The 22,330-nt window shown below is 47.0% G+C and overlaps 1 protein-coding gene across 1 annotated transcript in view; it reads left to right on the top strand.

Moving 5' to 3' along the window:
* Nucleotides 1–19,464, top strand: part of KCMF1 (potassium channel modulatory factor 1) — a 251,875-nt gene extending 232,411 nt beyond the window's left edge. The window contains exon 7 of the mRNA XM_078676369.1: nt 17,418–19,464. Within this exon, the coding sequence (XP_078532495.1) occupies nt 17,418–17,679 (262 nt within the window). The 3' untranslated portion in view covers nt 17,680–19,464. The remainder of the gene's footprint in view (nt 1–17,417) is intronic.
* Nucleotides 19,465–22,330: the final 2,866 nt, after the last annotated feature.

The raw sequence follows: 22,330 nt of genomic DNA, 5'->3' as shown, positions 1-22,330 counted from the left end.
GGGCACCTGGTCCAGGCCCGCTTCCGGTGCACCGGTTGACCGGAACGTTGCCAGGCGTCACCGTCCGTGTTCGGACGACCCTGTCTTCCTTTCCACCCATCCCTCCCCGGAGAGTCTGGTGATCCAGGCCTCCACTTCCCAGTCCGCATTCCCGTCGGCTCCGCCCGATCGGGAATCGAAGCGATATGACCAATTTGGCAAGAAGGTCTTTTCGTCTTTGAGTGCTGGACTGCGGTCTTGTAATACCGCATGCCTCTTGGGCCGCTACACCCACTCTCTGTGGGACACGGTCGCGGAGTGTCTGCCGCAGTGCCCGCAGGAGGTGCGGGACAAGCTCAACCAGGCCTTGGTTGAAGGCCGGGACGCGGCGAGGTATTCGATTAGGTGTGGTCTTGACACGACCGACTCGCTGGGACGGGCTATGTCCACGACGGTGGCGATTCGTCGCCATGCTTGGCTGAGATCCGCCAACTTCTCGCCGGATGTCTAGACTGCCCTCATGGACATGCCTTTCGATGGCAGTCGCCTGTTCGGTGACAAGGCGGACAACGCGCTTGAGCGCTTCAAGGACTCCAGGGTCACGGCCAAGTCCTTGGGTCTTTCGACCCAGCGCCAGCAGCAGGGTTCGTTTCGCCCCTTTCGTGGCCAAGGAAGGGGCGGTCCCACGCGTGCTGCCAGCCACGCGCCGCAGAACGCTCCCCAGCGCGGTGGCGGCCGTGGATTCCGCCGTGGTGGCGGTAGAGGGCAGCGGCGAGGTCAGTCCACACCTCCCCCCGCTGCAGCCTCCAAATCTTCCTAGTCCGAGCTTTCGGGCCCATGTGACGCCAGTGGGTGGCAGGGTTCGCCATCACCACTCCCACTGGCGCACGATTACATCGGACAGGTGGGTGCTGCAGCTCGTCCGAAGGGGCTACTCCCTCCCCTTCGAGTCCACTCCTCCAGCCATGCCACCGCAGAACCACCGTGTGTCGGGGGACCACTTGACACTTCTGCAGGAGGAAGTTACGGCCCTCTTGGCCAAGGGGGCCATCGAGCGCGTTCCTGGGCCAGAAGTAGGGTGTGGTTGCTACTCCCACTACTTTCTGGTGCCCAAGAAGGACAAAGGGGGCCTTCGTCCTATCTTGGACCTACGGAACGTCAACGGCTTCCTCCGGAAGGAGAAGTTCAAGATGTTGACTTTGGCTCAGGTCTTGGCTGCTCTAGACCCACAAGACTGGATGGTAGCGTTGGACTTGCAGGATGCGTATTTTCACATCCCCGTCCTGCCGGACCACCGGCGTTACCTGCGGTTCACGGTAGGCCGCGAGCACTTTCAGTTTATCGTGCTCCCTTTCGGCCTTACCAGCGCCCCACGGGTGTTCACGAAAGTGATGGCGGTGGTCGCAGCTCATCTGCGCCGGTTAGGGGTTTCGGTCTTCCCCTACCTCGACGACTGGTTGTTGAAGGCGGGCTCGCCCCACGCAGTCGTCCACCACCTTCAGATGACGGCAGACCTCCTGCACGAGCTGGGGTTTTCCATCAATGTGCCGAAATCACACCTGTGTCCCTCTCAAAAGCGCCTTTTCATCGGAGCGGTTCTCGACTCGGCGCAGTTTCGGGTTTATCCTCCGGAACGGCGGGTCCGGGATATTCAGGCTCTGATTCCCATCTTTCAGCCGTTGTCCCGGATTTCGGTCAGGTTGACGCTGCGGCTTCTGGGGCTGATGGCCTCCTGCATCCTTCTGGTGCATCACGCCAGGTGGCGGATGCGGGCTCTGCAGTGGGACCTGAAGTTTCAGTGGGCCCAGCATCAGGGCAACCTGTCCGACCATGTCCTGATCTCGGAGGGCACTGCGAGACAGTTGCAGTGGTGGCTTACGGACCGCGATTGGGTCAGAGACAGATCCCTCTCCCTTCCCCAACCGGAGCACGTGGTTGTGACGGACGCGTCCCTCCAGGGCTGGGGTGGCCACTTGGGAGAGACGGAGATCAGAGGCATCTGGTCTCCGGCGGAGTCCCGGCTCCATATCAACATGTTGGAGCTGCGGGCGATTCGCCTAGCACTGAAGGCATTCCTCCCCTTTGTCACCGGGAGTGTGGTGCAGGTGTTCACGGACAACACCACCGCCATGTGGTACTGCAACAAACAGGGCGGTGTGGGGTCGTGGACCCTTTGCCAGGAGGCTCTGCGCCTCTGGCAGTGGCTGGAACGTCAGGTCGTGACTCTGACGGTTCAACACCTGGCAGGTTCTCTGAACGCCAGGGCGGACGAACTCAGCCGTCGGTGCTCGGTGGATCACGAATGGCGTCTGAACTCGGACGTGGCGAACGGCCTCTTTCAGCAATGGGGAGAGCCTTGGTTAGATCTATTCGCCACAGAAGAGAACGCGCAATGTCATCAGTTCTGCGCGTTGGAGTTTCCAAGACGGCACTCGCTCGGCGACGCCTTTCGGCGCGAGTGGAGCTGCGGTCTGTTGTACGCCTTTCCGCCTATACCACTTCTGCCCAGAGTGCTGAAGAAGATCAGGCGCGACCGGGCCCAAGTTATCCTTGTGGCTCCGGACTGGGCTCGAAGATACTGGTATCCCGAGCTACTCAGCATGTCAGTCGGTCCCTCGATCCGCCTGCCCCTTCGGGAGGACCTTCTGTCGCAGCAGCAGGGGACGGTCCTCCACCCGAACCTGTCCAGTCTCCACCTCCATGCGTGGAGATTGAGCGGCGACAGTTGAGGCCATTCGACTTGCCTCCTGAAGTCTGTGATGTTATTCTGGCAGCCAGGCGTCCCTCCACAAAGTCGGTATACGCCTGCCGGTGGAAAAGATTTGTGGCATGGTGCACAGCAAAGGCTGTGGATCCCCTTTCTGCCCCTCTTTCCGAGGTTCTCCTCTTCCTTCTTTCTCTTGCCCAGCAGGGCTCTGCTCTGGGCACTATCAAGGGCTACCTTTCTGCCCTTTCCGCCTTCTTAAGGCTACCTGATCAGCCATCTTTATTCAAGTCCCCTATTGTACTGAGATTCTTGAAAGGCATCACGCACATGTATCCTCCTGTTCCGTTCGTGATGCCTCAGTGGGACTTGAACCTGGTTCTGACATTCTTGATGTGCGCTCCCTTTGAGCCGCTTCATTCCTGTCCTCTCCGTCTTCTTACTTTAAAGACGGCCTTCCTGGTTGCCATCACCTCTGCCAGGAGAGTGAGTGAGCTCCAGGCTCTTTCTGTTAAACCTCCTTTCTTGTCCGTCCATCCTGACAAGGTGGTTCTTAGGACTAGGCCTTCTTTCCTGCCCAAAGTAGTTTCTGCTTTTCACATCGGGCAGTCCATCACCTTACCCTCCTTATTCCCGCCTCCGCATCCTTCAAAGGATGAAGAGCGGCTCCATCGTCTGGACCCAAAACGTGCGCTTTCATTTTACATGGATCGCACACGCCAGTTCCGGGTGGATGACCAACTGTTTGTTGGCTACGTGGGTGAGAAGAAGGGAAGGGCGGTACAGAAACGAACCATCTCTCGGTGGGTCGTCCTGTGCATCAAAGCATGCTACTCTTTGGCTCGGAAGGAGCCTCCTGTTGGGCTGAGGGCCCATTCCACTCGGGCTACGGCGGCTACTACTGCCCTGGGCCGGGGAGTCCCTTTGCAGGACATTTGCCAGGCGGCTACGTGGGCCTCGCTGCACACCTTTGCGAGGCACTACTGCCTGGACAGTCAAGTCCGGAGGGATGGCTTCTTTGGCCGTTCGGTCCTCCAGGACTTTCTGGTGTAGGTTTGTATTGGTTCGCAGACCCACCACCGGGGTTGGTATTGCTGGGGTATCTATTCTAAGGTAAGGAATCTAATACTAACCTGTTTCTTTCAGATGAACAAGTTACTTACCTTCGGTAACGATATATCTGTAAGAAACAGTAGTTAGTATTAGATTCCTTACCGCCCCACCCGTCCTCCCCGTTCTGCGAACTGATACCTAGGGTTAAGGTCATCCCTTTCAGGGCCCTAGTTTCAAATGGCACCAGTGTTAGTTCTCACATGGCTCTGCGTGTTCTGGCGCGGAAAAGCTGATTGCAAAGAACTGACGTCAGCGCACGGAGGCGGCGTCTATATACTCCAGCGACGTCATCACGGCGCACAACGCCGACGACGCGGAGCCGCAGGGGACGCCTGCAGACGACGCCTACCGACGCGCAGGGGTACTGCTACGCAAAAGTTTCCGGATCCAGACTGACGCCTGGGGATATTCTAAGGTAAGGAATCTAATACTAACTACTGTTTCTTACAGATATATCGTTACCGAAGGTAAGTAACTTGTTCGACACTGCCGTTCGTCAGGACTACTACTAGCACAAAGCCAACGCTCATGGAAAGCAGATCCGGCGGTTGAGCCTTCTCCTATATCGCTCCTAAAGCGTGGAACGCCCTGCCACTACAAATCAGAGCCTCCTCCTCACTTCTTGAATTCTGCAAGCAGCTGAGTAGACCTACTAGGCCCTAGATGTGGCTAAACTCCCATCTGCTCAGTGCCAGAATATCATCCTGACTGATAGTGCACTCTACAAATCTGCATAACATAAAAGAACTCCATTTGCAGTTGAACCTCAAGAGTAAAGATGTTGAGCAGTGCAAGATTTACACTGGAAGGTCGTGTGGGGTGAGAGATTCAGAAGTCAGTAAAACATTTAGCAGTAATAATTGTCTAGCCATTTCTTTTACTCAAGAGAACAGGTTCTCTCTTTGAGGCTCTGTTTGAGTTCCACGTCCACCCCTTCTGAGAGGTTGAGGGTTGACTGTAGGGTTACAAATCCCCCAAAAATGATCTCCCTGTCGTTTCCTTTTATTGCCCCTCATTTTTCAGTCTATGCAGGCTGAACCTGCTGTGGGGGTGGTACCTCGTCATAGTGGTATGTCCTATGCAAGGCCCACCAAGCAGAATTGCACTGACTCTGCCACAGCTCTGCCAACACTCTTGTGACCTCTAGCTCAAATAAGAGGGCATAGTGAGTTGGTTTAGTCATCTTAGGCGCTCTTGTTTCGTTAGCACGTAACAGGCTCCTTAGGCCTCCCTTTACCGCGTAGCAGAGCAGATCCTTCCATTGGCTGCAGCAGGAATTTTTCAGTTCTTCCTCCCTCATATCCCTGCTATCCTGTTCTTTTCTAGCCAGTATCATCCTCTGATAAGGGCACCTCCAGTATCCATCCTCAGCAGACAGTTAGCACCTTCCCTCTTCGCAAACTAGCAGGTAGTTTCTGTACGATACTTAAATTAAGTTTGCAGACCATTGGTGTATTCCAAAGGAGTAGCTCCGGTTTTGGGCAGTCCCATGCCTTTGCTTATTCCTCTCAGAGTAGTATCAGAGTAGTATCATTTGCTGATGGTTTGTATCTTCCGTATGTCTGTCTTTAGGATCAGCTTTCAGCATTTCCTCACTTTTGTGTATTCCTCCCATACTGATCTAGTCATAGTCTTGTAAGGTCAGTAGAAAGATGGGGTGGTTTTGGAATATTCCTGTCAGAAGAATTTCACAACAAAGATACAAAAGGCTTCCCCCACTTAACTGCAGCTTACCTGTTATGAGAAAAACCTTTGGGAAAGAATGAAGCAGAAAGGGACATATGCTGTCTCTACTGTTCAAGAGACACTACTTCCTAGCCCACACACGTTCATATCTTTGACCTGTCAAGCAGTGTGTGCTAAAGTTGTGTGGAGATATCGGGCGTCTCTCTGCTTCCTTGGTTCTTGTTTCCTTCAAACCTGCATGACTTTGCAGGTGACCAAACAACTTCTCTTCAGCTTTGGGTTGGGAGAACATGCCCTCTGTTCAATTCCCCCAACTTATGCTTTCAAGGTCCAGAGGCAACCAGTGACTACTGGACAGATTGTTGGTGGACACTGTCAGTTATTTATGGTGGTTGAAGGACATGTACTCTTACGCTACAAACCTTAGCTAAGCCTCCCTTTTTGTGTGTGGCCACCCTGAGAGAGCTTTGTTAGACTGTAAGTCTTGCTCAGTGAAGCCCTGTGCACCCGGGTTACTGCCCAATCAATCTTATTTCTTCAAAAGGAATGGCATTTTATTTAAAAGGTTGGATGAAAAAGGCCTGAGAACAGATTTGATCCCCAGTAGCACTGTTGTGAGCATGTGGTTCAGTGATTCTACTATAGTGAAAGGCTTTAGGCTTCCTAGTTGTTTCAAATGTTAGGCACCCCTTCCTTTTCCCATGCACCTGTCCAGGACTGTCACAAAGTTTCTCTTTGTCTAGGTGAGACTTCTGCATTCTAAAAATCTAAACCCCACTCTGAACCAAAGTCAGAAAAAATGTGGGTGCTTTGAGACCGTAGTGGGTGCCCCCTTGTCAAGAATGAATTTTATGGTCCCCCAACTATGGTACTGGGCATGAGTGGGCAACAGAATCCCAAGGGACACGTTGGCTATGGAACTGGAATGTGATGGTCACCTTGTTGTGTTATTCATTTTTGTGAAGCACAACATTCATCTTAACTTATCGACGCTATAGATAAAACACAACTCCATGAACGTATAAAATGGAGGTAAAAAAGAAAACGAAAAAACCCGCTATGCCCCATCAACAATTATAAAGTATGATCTTCGATTTAGTGCAAACAATCTGGAGGTGAGGGAAAGCTCAGATTTATTAGATGGTTATTCCATGCCTTTCTTGCAGTCACAGAAAATGCCGTATAACCAGAAGTTTCATTCTTCATCTTAGAGATATGCAGCAACTATTGGTTGATTGGTCACATTGGACACTGTAGCTTATAAAGAGCAAATTTGGCTGTGATATTACCAGGGAAAGCTTGATTGTATTTCCAGTGGACAGTAATATGAGACTTAAACAAGATGTGTTCTCTGCTCAGATTTCCTTGACTGTTTTTTAGGTCTCGGCCTGACGTAGACAGCCCATGCGCTGTCCTAGTCATACGAGGCTTCTTGGAATCGATACGATTCCAGAAGCCTCGTCCAATCTCCGCCTTAAGTGTTGATTCGTGCGCGTCGTTTTGCGTCATGAATTATGCCAAAGGCAGTGCAATGATTGCACTGAAGGCATGTCAATCCCTAATTGTTGCCACCCTGTCTCCTTTTTGCCACGCCCCCTGGGATTGGAACTTTTACTTGCAGCGCAACACTCTCTTTCATTAGTCATTGTAGGCACTTTTTTCTCCCATTAAGGAGAAAGCTTTTCCGCAATGGCGATAGCTTGTTTCTCTGGGGTTTGAAGTTGCGGAGGGCAGACAAGTAGAGGTGATCCTGGGGTGGGCAGGGAGAGCTGTGGTCGCGTTGTAAACCATATTGGTAGGCTGCAGATGATTATCGCAAGTGATTATTTTTATAACTAATCCCATTGCCTTAGAGAAACGGGGGATGCTTTAAAAATATAGAACGTGGAACGAATGACATTGGAGGACCATATTTTACTTGTTTAAAACGCTTTCCAAATATCATGTACTCTTTGCCCATTACTATTTAAATGTTATATACTCAGCAGGATGTAGATAATACAAGCCACCGCTAGATCAGGTTGGAGAATTTTTCTGACTACTTAGCATTAAACGCATCTTAGACTCTGCATGCTGTCTTTCCCAAGTGCTGTTTCATTTTACATTCTCCTGTAGGGTATAGTGGGTTTCCTTATGAAGCCTGCTTGGGTTGGAGAGGAGTCAGTTACGTCGGAGAATTTGGGAGATTTCTCACCATGCTAGAGTTTACCAGGAGTGCCTAGTTTGTGCTCCTGCCCTTTAAGCGCTACTGACCAATTCCCGCTGAGTGAATGATAGGCTCCTGCAGGGCCTGTGTCCCCTCTTCCTGTCCAGGCGGTGGGGGGTCGCCCACTGCTCTCTTGGCCAGCACAGCTCTGTTATGTTAGGTGGCGCTGCTAAAGCGCCATGCAGCACCAAGCCCCCTGGTGAAGACTCCCACTCCCTCATTAGCGACAGAAACGCTATTTGAAGCGGCGCAGGGGAGTGAATCGACCCATGACTGGGAGCACAGAAGCCCCCCATTGTGTCCATCCTGTGACCCAGGCCCCGCACCATCTGACAAGGGGGGGATTTTACGCCTCGGCGCTTCACTGAGTACCCAGGAAGCACATGTAACCTGCTAGTCACAAGTGCATAGCTTGACAGCCACTGCTCAGCCTCTCATCCTTCCGATGCCGATAAAACGAGTAACATTGAGTGAAGTGCTATGAACTGTGTTATAACATATTTCCAGGTAAGATGGTCTGATGTGCTCTGTTGAGAGGAACACGCATGCGGGTTCTGTGACACTCCCTGCAACGCAAGAAGGATTCGAACTATGTTCATGTTTTCAACTGGATCCTAGTTTGGGATACAACTAAGCCAGTTTCAGTGCCAAGAAACAATTCTCTCAGCGCTGCAGAGTCCACCATTAATACAATTAGTGTCTTCTATAGGGGGGTGCAAGCCGGAAGTCTGTGCCAGAGAAAGGTGGGTATGAGGGCTTCTAAAGAGGTCGGGTGGGCTGGGGCAACCTCAGGCTTGCAGGGCCACTGGCCCGTCAGCAGATATCCTAATCTTGCTGTTCTGTCATGTACCTGACCCTGTCCCTGCCTAGCCAGCCTTGCAGACCTCTCACTCCTCCTGCAGACCAGGCTGGCTGCCCTGGTCCTCGCCACCACCCAAGATCTGCAGACTCATCGCTTCTCACAACATTGCAACGGTGCGGGAATGGCTTTGGTAGCCCAGGGGCTGGGGAAGACTGAGAAAGTGGGATGGGGAATCCGGGCTTGCTCCAACATTGACCCCGGCTCAACCTCCCTCCCCGCCATCGTGTAATGGACTAACAATACAAACTCGGGTTCGTAGGGTTTGAGAAGGTAACAGAATATGGCCCTGCAAAGGCATAGTGCAGAAGGGTGGAGGGGGTGGGGTGAGGGGTCAGGGCACAGAGGCCTTACTACCATGAAGTGCAGAGTCTGTGGAAATGTACACACCGCTTCGCTGACCTCATTTCACCTCCCACCTCCTCTACGCACCCCTTCTGTGGCCTCCTGCACCAGGGCACAAGTTCTACAACAAGTACTAGGGTGGCTAATTAGCATATGCAGTGATGTCACGGGAAGGTACAACACACCACTCTAATGTTGCTCATGTACGAGGTGATGGATTAAACCCAGAGCAGTTGACTGGGGGTGAGTGTTTGATTTGCTCAAACGCTCCGTCCATCATCCCCTTTGGTATCGCTTTGTTCGCCCTAATTGGCAGGGTATGCCCAGATGTGGGTCCCTTGCTCACTCTACCACTGGAATCAAGATAGCCTGGCTGATGAAGATTATGAATCCGAAACCGTTCCCAGGATGCTTGTTTACGGTCCAGGGAAGAAATGGCTTGGCAGTTCGGGCTGGACTGTTCCCATGAGGCACACGGTCAGACTGATTTGCATGTGGCCATGCCTGAACTGGGGTGGTGGAGTGAGCTAAAGAATGGTGATGGATTAAACCCAGATGAGATGACTTGGGGTGAGTGTTTGATTTGCTCAAATGCTCCGTCCATCATCCCCTTTGGTATCGTCATGAATCAACTGAGAGGTACAGCCTGTTCTATATCCTTGAACATAAATATATACATTAATAAATATTCCTCTCCTGTGTATTATACGGATACTGAAGTCACCCAGGAATCACGTGACCTTACAGACGAACCAGGCTGAAGGCTGAGTCCCTATAGGAGGTCCTGAAACTCTGAGGTGTTAATGCTCAGCAGGGAGTGTTTTATTCGTTATCCAGTATTATGGGTGTCTTTCATAGATTCACATGCCTGAATCATTCCCCGTCGTCGAGATGGGAGTCCCCGGTATATAAATAAGCAATGTCCTATAGACATATATATATAGAATAGTAAGCCAAAAGGCCTCACATTAGTAACCTATCTAGGTCCTTTTGTGAAAAGGACCAAAGTCCAGAGAAGAGCCAATCAGCTCTCACCTCCCTCTAGAACCTTCCTGTCAGGAGCCTCAGTCCCTCAGATTTTCTACCGCACGTTGTGCTAAGGGAGTCTCCCCCTGAGTTCTGCTCAGGTTTCTTTATTCTAAGCTTTTTTCTTCATATTTTGGATTTCTCTTCAGGTGAATGCTGTACACTATGGCTGACACTCCAAAGAAAGGTCTCTTCAGAGCTTGTGGCTCGTGTGGGGAAAAAAAGGCTCCACATAGACCAACACAAGGATTGCTTATACTGTCTGTACCCTGACCATACAGCCAAGGACTGCAAGGTATGTAGAACGTTTTCTACAAAAACCCTAAAGGACAGAGAGGGGCGCCTCTTGATTTGGCTCCAAAGACTTAGACAGAGAGAATTTGGAATCTTCTGAGGAGAGTGAAGGTTCATCAGTTTCCTCAAAGATGTCTCAGAAAAGGCCAAGGATGGTTTCCCCTGGCCCCCTGGACGCTCCTCAAAAGAAAACACCGAGAAAGTCTTCAGAGGCTCTGTCGAAATCAGCGTCTGAGAAGGAGGTTCACACCTTCAAAAAACCGGGGTCGTCGACGACGACATCACCATCCAGGAAAGTTGTCTCTCCTGTCTGTCTCCACGTCGTCGACGACAGTCTCGACGACGACAGCTTCGTCATCATTTGCTACATCGACGATGACTACACCCTCGTCGTCAGCGGGTAAAGTGTTATCGTTTACGATTGTTATTAGAAGATCGTCGTCTACGCCAAAGACCTCGTCGACGATTGCCTCGCCGTCGTCAGCGTCGACGACGGGTTCCTCACCGTCGTCGAAGGCCTCGTCGTCGAAGACTCCGTCGTCGAAGACTCCGTCGACGAAGGCACCGTCGACGAAGGCACTGTCGACGGCTGTGTCGACGACGTCAATTCCGTCGACGACTGATTTTCAGAATACAACAGCTGTAGACACCACTTCGTCTACATTAGTGACGTCGATTGCGTCTGGACTTCAAGCGCCTCCTGTTCATCTCAGGCTCACTAAGAAGACGCTAACACCGGAGTTGACTTCTCCAAGCCGTGTGCAGCGCTAACCACCAACATGTCTCCTTCAGGATGAGGATTCGGACGAGGAAGATATGTTCCAAGCTACTAGCCCCTCAGAATTGAATGTGAAATGCCAGAGCTCGGATGAGGAGGTGGTCCAAGAACACATAGTTCTAACACAGATGACACCCATGGTTTGCCTACCAGCTTCCTTAGTTTCGGATCTGAGATTCCTTATTCAGGATTATAATCCGAGATTCCCCGAATCTCCAGCTCCTGCGGCTTCCACGGCAGTACCATCGCCAAGACAACGTCCACCACCCTTGGTGATCCAGCAGGAAAGAGTGGTGGTTCCTGTTCCTCAGTCTTCCGATGAAGGAGAGGAAGAACAACAAGAGGAAGGTGAAGTGCAGGACGACCAGTCTGTTCATGAAGACTGGGACGATTAAGTGATATCATCCCCGGCATCTCCGGTACCCGCCACGTCATATTCTCCACCGGCTAACATTGGTGGTTTCCACAATGTGGTGGAAACGGCTGCTAAACGCTTCCAGATTACAATGGAAGCAGAAGAGCAGGAGTGTTTCCTGTACGATTTTAAAGAACCTCTTCGGAAAACGACAAGATCAATTCCAATTATTGATTATTTGTGGACACAAGGAGTTCAGTTGATGCAAAATCCTGCTTCTGTGTCACCAGTAGTCCCTCGCCTGGACAAGAAATACAAGGCTCCAGCAACGGCACCAGCCTGCTTGACGGTACATCCAAAGCCTGATTCGGTAGTGACGCAGGCGGCACAGAAAAACTCTAAAAATCCATCATCTCCCTTATCGGCACCACCGGATAAGGATGGAAGGAAGCTAGACAATATAGGGAAGAGATTCACTACAATGTCGGCGACAACAGTGAAGGCGGCGAATGCTCTAGCGCTCTTAGGGCGCTATAATAGGCAACTGTGGGCAGACATAGCCCCATATCTGTCGGAACTGCCGGATGCTTCAAAGGAGGAAGTTAAGGTGATACTTCTGGAGGGTCAGACCTCTGCCTCTGAGATGCTAGACTGTGCAATGATGGGATTCCGCCAGCTAGCCGGGGCAGCGGCGTTAAGGCGGCAAGGATGGCTGAAAGCAACCTCATTCAGACCTGAGGTACAGTCCAAGGTTTTGGATATACCATATGATGGCCAACTTCTGTTTGGTTCCAAAATTGATGAGGCTCTCCAAACAATTAAAAAAGACACGGACACTGCGAGAGCGCTGGGTACGCTCCAGTTTAGGAATCAATCCTTTCGAGGAAATAGATGAAAGGGACACTCCTTGTAGAGGGGTGGTTATCAGAATAGATCATCCTACTCTTCCAATCAGAGTAGACCACAATTCCAACAGCGGCAACAACAGCAAGGCCGACAGTCCTCTTTTGGAAAACCTTCCTTTCGGAGCAGAGGTCAAAAGAGGAATAACGGAGGACGTCAATGACTTCTTTGCCCAGCCAGTCCAGGCCTCATCTCAATCATTACGAATTGGAGGAAAGCTGACCCACTTTCTAGAAAATTGGATGAAAATAACTACGGACCGTTGGGTCCTTCAATTGATACAATTTGGCCATTCTTGGAATTTGAAAGCACTCCCCCGCAAACTCCTCCTCGCCCAATGTCCCACAAGAATTTGCGGCTGCTTCTTCAAGAGCAATAGAGAAAGTACCACCATTGCAGAAAGGGAAGAGATTTTATTCCCGTTTCTTTCTTATTCGGAAAAAAGAAAAGAACTGGAGGCCTATACTAGACCTCAGAGCATTGAACAAATTCGTGAGGAAGCAGTCGTTTCGCATGATCACGTTGCAAGAAGTCCTGCATCTTCTGGAGGAGGGGGATTTCATGACGTCACTGGATTTACAGGACGCATATTTTCATATCCCAATTCACAACAATCCTAAGAAGTATTTGAGGTTTGCTGTAGCGGGCAGACATTTCCAGTTCTGTGTCCTGCCCTTTGGTCTCAAGTCAGCGCCTCGAATTTTCACCAAATGTCTCGCCCCGGTGACGGCATACCTCAGGCAGCTCGGCCACCAAGTCTTCCCGTACCTGGACGACTGGCTAATAAAGGCACCATCCTTCTCAGGCGCTGCCAGATCCTCCCAACGCCTGTCTCAGTCTCTTCGAACGCCTGGGTCTTACACTCAACCAGGAGAAGTCAACCCTGCAGCCTTCTCAGAACATTACCTTTCTGGGGGCAGTCTTGGACACACGTTCTGTGAGAGTTTTTCCATCGCAGGAGAGAAAGTCTCGACAGTAGCCTCCAAGAGAGTGTTGACGGTACGTCTCTTCGGAATGATGTCATCATGCATCCTGCTGGTGCCACATTGCCGTCTGCGGATGCGCCCTCTCCAAGAAGCACTGTCCAAACAGTGGGTGCAATGCACATGTTCGTTTGACGACCGCATACGGATAACAGCGCAAATGGTCAAGGCTTTGCGCTGGTGGATGTCGCCAAGGAACCTGTCTCTAGGACTGACATTCCTACTCCCCGCAGCTCCTCATATCATCACGACGGACGCCTCCTTGGAAGGTTGGGGAGCCTTTCTGCAGGAGTTGCGGATAAGTGGCAAATGGTCAGTGGAGGACAAGAAACTCCATATCAACCTTCTTGAACTGAGGGCAGTTTTCTTAGCCCTGCAGTCATTCTTACCAAGGATAAAAAAAACTCCCTAGTGCTCGTCAGAACCGACAACACTACGACGATGCACTATCTCAACAAACAGGGAGGGACCCGCTCGCTGACACTCTCTCGTGAGTCGCAAAAAAATCTGGACTTGGCTCATACACAACAATGTAGCCTTAAGGGCGGAATATGTTCCAGGCACGGACAATGTGCTTGCCGACGCGTTGAGCAGACAGAAGTCATTGCTACACGAGTGGGAGCTAGATCAACAAGTTGTGGACCTGATCTTTTCAAAATGGGGCACGCCACAAATCGATCTCTTTGCGACAAGAGTGAACGCCAAATGCCCACACTTCTCAAGTTGGCATCCCCAGTCAGGATTTCTAGGAAATGCATTTTCCATCGCATGGCACAACGTATTTGCTTATGCTTTTCCGCCATTTCCAATGCTTCCCAGAGTCCTGAGGAAGATGAAGGTCGAACCTTGTACTCTAATTCTAATAGCCCCCAACTTGGCCGAGGCAACACTGGTTCACCGAACTCACCCGTCTGTCTCGGAAACAGCCGATCCACCTGCGACAGTATCCAGCTCTGCTCACGATGAATGGCTGGCAGGTACAACGTCCGGATCTGAAATCTCTCAGGTTGGCCGCCTGGCTCCTGAGTTCAGAGAGTTTCGGAATCTGAATATTCCGCAAGATTGTAGAGACATTCTAGCCAGGGCAAGGGCGGATAGTACGAACAAGACGTACTCTCTGAAAATGGAAACGCTTTTGTGTCTGGTGCGCGGATAATGGAATTCGGCCTTTCTCTTCACCGGAGCAAATCTTGCCTTACCTATTACACCTATGAGTTATAACTCATAATCACACAATCACCCTTTAACCCCTTCCGTGTGGGGGAAATTCCCCCGCTGTGTTGGGGGGCGGGGGCGCGGCCAGCGCCCCCATGCTCATGACGAGCTCAGCTCGTCATGAGGCATGGCGCTCATGTGCTCATGACGAGCTGAGCTCGTCATGACCACACCCGTTTCCGTGGAACGATCAGCACAGCAGGGGAATTATCCCCGCGTGTGAGCTTTCCACAGCTCATGACGAGCTGAGCTCGTCATGAGCACCGGAGCACCGTGCCTCATGACGAGCTCAGCTCGTCATGAGCATCGATGAGGTTACACAAACTGCTTAACTCCTCGGCATCTCGTACTTTTATATAAAAGACATAGCATGGTTGGAGACATGGAGAATAAAAGTGGAAACTGCAGTGAAAAATTAAACCCACAAAAGCAAAACATTGTCAAAATCATTTTAGAATCAGTTTAATGTAAATCTAACTTTAAAGCCAGCATTACAAATGCAATAGGTCTCGCCTTTGATTAAGTTAAAGCCATTTGCTTTTCTAATGGTATTGTATGGCAAAGCTGGCTTGAACTTAAGCAAAGGCGAGACCTATTGCATTTTCATAGCTGATGCCTTTGAAGGACTGCCCGTGATGACGTGGGACACCTCACCTGCACTGCACAGAAGTAAGGCGCCGACACCGAAGACCTGGTAGGCTGTGCAGCAGCGCCTTCATGGGAGGGCTCGGTGGGAGCTGTGTACGGAATAACTGCAGACGGTCACACCTTCAGCCAGAACTGGGTTTTAAGCAACCAGAATAGCAAATAGCAGTTTTTGGGACTCAGATGTTCACTTTTTAATGTTGCATAAAGTGCTGGCAAAAAACTAGGCAAGCTGAAGAGGTCACCCTTACACTACAAGGTGAATCCCTTTTTGAAGTAAAGGGCACACAGCGGAGGACACCACACATACAGCATTGTTTAAAATATATTGGGATTACTCCTCTGTCAGTAATCGGAATGCTTTGTGGACACATATACTAACAGTCTTGTGGGCGGACTGTAATACAACAGTACATTATTGAGTTTTAAAACATCTAAAACATACAAGTTTTGATGTAGTCATATTTTGTGAACATTCTGCTTAAAGTAGTTTACTGCCACCATTTAATCAATGCGGAGCGATGACCGAGGGTGACTGGGTCTACCAGTGGTGCTGAGCTCACTGCCATGGTGGCAGGTTATCAAAGGACATAAGCCCCACAAGTGGATGATGGGGGTGGGGCAATTACCCCTGCCACTACCTGTGAACCTGCTACCACTCTGAGTCATTGTGCTTCCGGGCTCATTTGAACAAGTGGCTTTACTCACTTTAAATATAGCAACAAGATCTGCTTCCGCTGGTCACTATAGCAGCAGCGTATGGTGTGCTTTCTCCTCTCCAGGAGGCCACTGCCCAGATTACAGTGGGTTTCTGCACTGCAGTCACATGGTGCAGTGTGTCCAGCCTGAGCACAGCAGCTGGAGCCTCAAACTAGGTATATGGCTGATGACCGACTTGCGTCATCTAAGCCACGTCTCTTCACAGTGGCTTGGGAGGGGTCACGGAACCTACTTAGATGAAGGAACCAGATATGTACGAAGCATTTTACCAGTGAGCCGTTTGCGACCGTTAAAATGCATTTTGCCATGTACAGAAGGCTAAATGCTACTCAGTAACTTGTTATCGAATCGCACTTTACTTTTGCATTTCGGTATTAGAAAGGGGCGTGTTTAGGGGGGTCACATCCTAATACTGAATAGCACTGGTATGTATGAATGTTTTGCAACCAGGAATACCATCGCGAAACATTTGCAGTTATCAACAACTTGAAGTTGGTGTTAACCCATTCACAACAAGCATTGAAAATGCAATAGGTCTCGCCTTTTAAGTTAAAGCTGTTCGCTTTGCTATACAATACCATTAGCAAAGTAAATGGCTTTAATTTAGTCAAAGGCGAGACCTATTGCATTTTCAATGCTTGTCATTTTTTGCATAAAACCTACCAATTCAGCATGTTTTAATTCTATTGAATTTTGTTGCTAGATCTGGCCCTTAGCTCCAGGAAGTCAGCCCATAGAATTCGTGGTCTGCAATGACTATCTAACATAACAATTTCTCTTGAGGAATAGTCCGTCCGTAGAATGCACAGAATTTTGAGCTGCCATTGTTTATTATTGGACATAAGTGCAATGTTAAGAATTAGAACTGTTTGTTGATATAAAACCGATCCAGGGTTGATACTTTAAAATGTTATAATTGCAGTATGAACTTTTATCAACTGTAAGAGAGGTAAGTTACTGGCAAAGGAGTGCAGTGGGGACAACAGCAAGAGCTGGTGTTGAAAATTTTAATGTTAATGTCTATAAAGTGTGCAATTCATTTTTCTCTCAATATTCCCTGTGTCCACTTATCTGGAAACACATATTGTCCCCTTTGTTTCTCGATATAACCACTTAGCAGAGATGTTACTGTTGTAGGTAAATGTCCTGCGATTCTATGGAAATAAGTCCACAGCATCCAGTTTTTTAGATTCTAGATTGCCCACATGTTAAAAAGTGTTATGCAACTGCCCCTACATTTTCAGATATACCATATAATTCATGTTGGGTAACCGTGAAATAACGTGGAGGGCACCATTTTCACCATTTGTTTTTCTTTGGTTTAACAGTGGAAAACACAGTGGTAATAGCCCTTTACTGGGTTGCTACGGTCTAAAATATGTTTTCCAATTTGTATTTGCCGTCTTTTCCATGCAGTACTCCGCATTTTGCAAAATAATGTTTATTTACAAAATTGGAATCATGACATAGATTTACAGTCTTTTCACAGGTACATTTAAGTGGCCTTGTAGATTACATTCCCTTCATTAGACTAAGCCCTTTTCATGATTCACCGGATTTACTTTCAGTTTTAATAATTACATTTTTTGCAATCACTTTTGTGTAGGTTGAATGACCCAAAGATGTCGGAAGCTGAGCGTCAGTCGTTGGAAAGTGAACGGGCAGACCACAGTTTGTTTGTTCAAGAGCTTCTCCTGTCTACATTAATGCGTGACGAAAGTTCCTCTTCAGATGAAGATGAACGAGGAGAATATGCAGATTTTGGTGCTATGGGCTGTGTAGAAATAATGCCTTTAGATGTTGCGTTAGAAAATCTAAATTTGAAAGAGAGTACTAACGGAAATGAGCCTCCGCCACCACCGCTTTGACGTCCCACTTTGCAGACAATGTCCTCTGTGCTGTAACTGCCAACGAAAGTGGACAACTATATCTTTGGGTTTGTTTTGGTGATTGTAATTTCAGGTCTGTCACTCGTTACATTGTGTACATTCAAAAGAAAGAGAAAAACATATGATAATCAAATCCACCTAACTCGTTGTTTCTTATACAAGGTAAATGTAGGTAGCAGAGATCCGTGTCTGCTTCCTGTAATTTGACACGCATAAAGCTCTCCTAATATTCTACATTCGAACTGAAGATAAAAAAACTTAAACAATCTAATACAGCTGCTGTGTGTGTTTATGAATATTATTAAATAAAACTGCTTGGATGGTTTACCTTAACTACTGCATGAGGATTTTTGCAGCGTGCATGAGTTTTAGTAACCTTGTCATTTAAAGATACAAGGAGTACAACTATGAATCCCAAAGCTTTCTTGAATGTTATTCTAAAGCTACATAGGTAAATTGCAAAAGGGCATTTACAAGCAGTTTGTACAAACGTATGCTTTTGAATACTTTGTAACAGCTATTGTTCTGGTATTTACACTGCTGAAATCCACGTTGACAGTGAAATACTCGTTGACGGTGACTTGCTGTCATTTCTCGGGGGTAGCTGTTTCTCTTTGTGACGTTGTCACTCTGTTTAACATTCACATTATATTCCATCATTTTATTACTTTTTAGATCTTTGTAAATGATACCTCAGCAAAGCTATTGTTACACACGGTAGAATTTTTCTCTGAAACAAAATTCTGTTTCTTTTAAGTTTTTCCTTTTAGTTTTTTCAACAGTTTTCAGCAATTGAACATGTTCTATTCTAATCCCAATTGAGTCATTCATTCACGAATTTGCTGTTTCAAATAGGTAACCCTGGCTTCTGTTTAATTTGTTTTTAAAAGCCTTCCTATTGTCCATCATATTTTGAGTTTTTATTTATGCATTTGACTCATTCTAAGTGCATAATGACTTGCCCATATCGGGAGAGCTTGAGAATTTTAATTTTCCTGACACTTTCAGAATATTACAGATGGATTCTTAATGCTTCTTTTAGCACCTTTTATTTATTGTTTTACATCTGGCTAATACTTTGACACAAAAAGCAAAATCCATTTTATTGGAATCATGTCACCTACATGCCTATGCTATATGTATAAAAATGTACAGAGGGGTTGGTGGGAGGGTGGGGGTTATGTTGCATATAGTATTTCATTATGGCCCCAAGAAGGGTTAGGTTTTTTTCTTTGAAGTTAAGGATTAGATTGTAAAGACAATAACAAAAGTGCCCACAGCAAAGCAAGGATTGTGATAATCATGTTTCTTCTGCTTTTCACCTTCTATTGCACCACAGTTTTCTGTGTAAAACATGTTACAATCCTCTTCAAATGAGTGAGTGTGTGTTTGTGCGCGCGCACGCATCAGCGGACATTTCCGTGAATATATGTAATGTAATTAAACTCCATATACTTTCCCTCACCTTCCCCCGATGGATACACGCATAACCTTTTAATGATTCTGCAGTCTAAATAATTTTTGCACAGTACCTAGATTTATTTAAGATTATCCATTAAAAGAAAATGTAAGGAAAATGTTATTGCAGTACTCTGCTCATTCTAGCTGTTGATCCCTGAGCATTTTCGTTTTTTGCGGATTTTGGAGGGGTGAATTTGATCATTAAGTATTTTCAGGAGCAATTTTCAAACGGTTGTGTTTACAAACACACATTCTGCACATTACATGAGATACACAGTTCAATAAAGCATTTTCAAGACTCTTGCTCGGTTGAGTTTGTTTGTGTTGACATATTATACTGACATGGTAAGGATCACAAAAACAAATATGTTCTTATTACGTATTCAGTAGGAATATATAGCGAGGTTCATAGTTTGTTTATTTGTTGCATCCCATTCTCACAAACTGAATCCTCCTCCAATAAAAGTCTCAATCCAGAATGGAATGGTGCTCCAGAAAACTGTCATATTCTGTTCCCCCCAAGGTCCTGTGAAGCAAATATCAGTAATAGACAAAAAGCCATTATTTAGTACTATCAGATAAAGTCATCTTTTCAACATAACCTGGATAAAATAACCCTTTGTTTATTTGGCTTTGTAGGCGTACCGAACCGTATCTAGTGGCAGCATCACTTATTTGTTTGCTTCCCTTCATGTATTTCTTTTCATAGGAAGATTGTTTTGGAACAAATGTTACACATCTCTGCTAGGTGAAGGCTGCTGTCTGTCTTTAACCCCCCATCCTCCTTCAAAATTTATGTCACCGGATTTGCTGGATGAATATATTCCAAATTTGCATGCAGTGCTTATCCTGTCATCTAGTGATACTGCTGTTAGAATTCAATAGTAGTTTTTTGATTGCGGTTGTCATGTAATGCCTCCCCTGTGACATCGGCTGCCGCTCCTTAATGCCCCACACAGCATTACCTTCTTAGGTTGTGGTTTCCAAAGGGTTCAGTCATGTAGAAGAACTGTAGTTTTTTCACTGACAGAACAATAGACGTCCTAGAGCTTGTCCCCCAGCTTGCATATGCTCTTAGGATTCAACTGCGAAAAGATGATTCCATGAGAATATTTAAACATTAAACAATGTCCTTGTCCAACAATTTAAAAAGCATAGTGCCAAGGTTTTACTCATTGTAACTGTTGGTTCCCATGCATTGCCATTCCCTGCTTTTGGAAAAAACAGCATTAAGTGCAAGGACTGTTTAATATCCAGTTTAAGAGTCTTTAGATCCATAGGCAGAATCATTGGGCAGTTGAGCCAAGTCATCTCATAAGCATTCCAACTCAAATACTTACGAAGCACTCGAGCCTGATTAGCAGTGAAAGTGTATATAGTACCAAGGAAGAGTGGCTTGAGTCTCATCAGACTCTCAAAATAAGTAAGGTTATTTTGAGTGGAAAAAAACTGTCTAGTTAGACCCTGTTGTGATGATTACTGATCCAAAACCACATTGCTCTTTGGAATCCCATAGAGGGTGTAATCTTCTGGGACAAAAAAGAAAAAATAACACTAAACACTGTTCTTAAAAGGGCTCCAGTCTGAATCGTTGAAGAGATACAACTCCTACATTTTAAAACAATGAAGGCACAACACTCAAAGTGGCTCATCCTTTCATTGGTTTCATATATAATTTTGGAGCTATCTTCCAATGAGACTCTCATGTCAGCTTTGAAAATGTTATTCATGTGTTGCTAAAAATTTCAAAATTAAATAAAAAATCATTAGGGTGTCCTGCTGTTCAGAAAAAAACCGTTACCTTAAGTGTCTAAAAACTACCAAACCATTCACTATGGGTGGAGAAGCAACTCTTACAGCAAGATTTTCTCCCAAAATTCTTACCCTCAACAACAATTTCCTACTGTAAATCTGGATCTCGAACACCGCCTACATTTTAATCTCCAAAAAATTCTAACAACCAAAAACGTTTTTCATATTTCACAATTGGAAACCATACTACAAAATGAAAAAAAGAACGTTAAATGGTTTTAAAACTACAGCATCAGATGAGCTGTTTTAGTTCCTTTCCTTTTATCTAGTGTGCTGCAAAAAGACCTTAGAACACCAGTGAGTCTTGTTAGGAAATTCTTTGCTTGAAAGATAATTTCCCCACAGTTCCACATGTTTTCACTTTATCAGATTATCTCCTCTTGCCCCACACACACAAAATTAGTTAGTCTGACTGCCTTTTGTCAAGTCAGAAAAAATCAAATCATCTCTTCACTATAGATTATCATTTGAATGAATCATTTAGGAATGTAACACAGAACAAACAGTCTTAGACCCAAGATAATTTTGTTAAAGCAGGTGAGCACAATTGAAAACAAAATTTCAATTAAAGCAAAAAGAAATGTATCCAAAACACGAGGATTTATCGTTTTTTACTCTACAAATCTCAAAAAACACATTTGATATTTACAGTATAAAAAGCAATTATTTACAAACAGGGGTTCAATTTATCACGGTTAAATGTGCACAGAGAAAGAGATAAAGTACGTGCTCGTGTGTGAGAAAATGACCAAAGAGGTCAGTGAAAGAATAAAAGTAAAATAACTTTCTTTAAACCACAATTAAGATAAAGATCCTTAAAGTGGTGGACATGAGCCTGCCCTCGCTGTCATTTTTCAGCACAAAATATCTTTCTTTCTTGCTGATGACAAATCATAAATGTCCTGCCAAGTTCAGATCAATGTGTCCAAAGGGGAGGGGGGGGGGGGAGAAGAAACACTATAGGTGCAGGCTCCAAAAGATAAAGTCGACGTTTCGACCCAAAGAACAAACAGGGTAGCTGTTATCCTCAGGCGTGGGTCTTCATCAGGACATAGAGAGATTGGGGCGGGGAAACCAAAGGACTCAATGTGCACAGAAATGACCCCAATCGTGTGCACCTGCAACAAAAACAGAGATCTTGGGCTAAGTGTTTTTGACAACATACATCGGGTGTCTATACACCATAGAGCGATTCGAAATATACCGCTCAAAATATGGCACTCACCCAAATCATGGTGTGCCAATGGTGCGTAGTTAATCAGCACCTCAACTCGTCAGACGGTTCAGCTCCAACGTCATCCAGCCGCACTACAATTGCAGAGGAAGGTAGCCATTAATGCTAAAGACGACCCTCTAT

Source organism: Lissotriton helveticus, chromosome 2_1, assembly GCF_964261635.1.
Source record: "Lissotriton helveticus chromosome 2_1, aLisHel1.1, whole genome shotgun sequence".
NCBI lineage: Eukaryota > Metazoa > Chordata > Amphibia > Caudata > Salamandridae > Lissotriton > Lissotriton helveticus.
The sequence above is the reverse complement of the archived record's forward strand: the minus strand, read 5'-3'. Positions and strand labels throughout refer to the sequence as shown.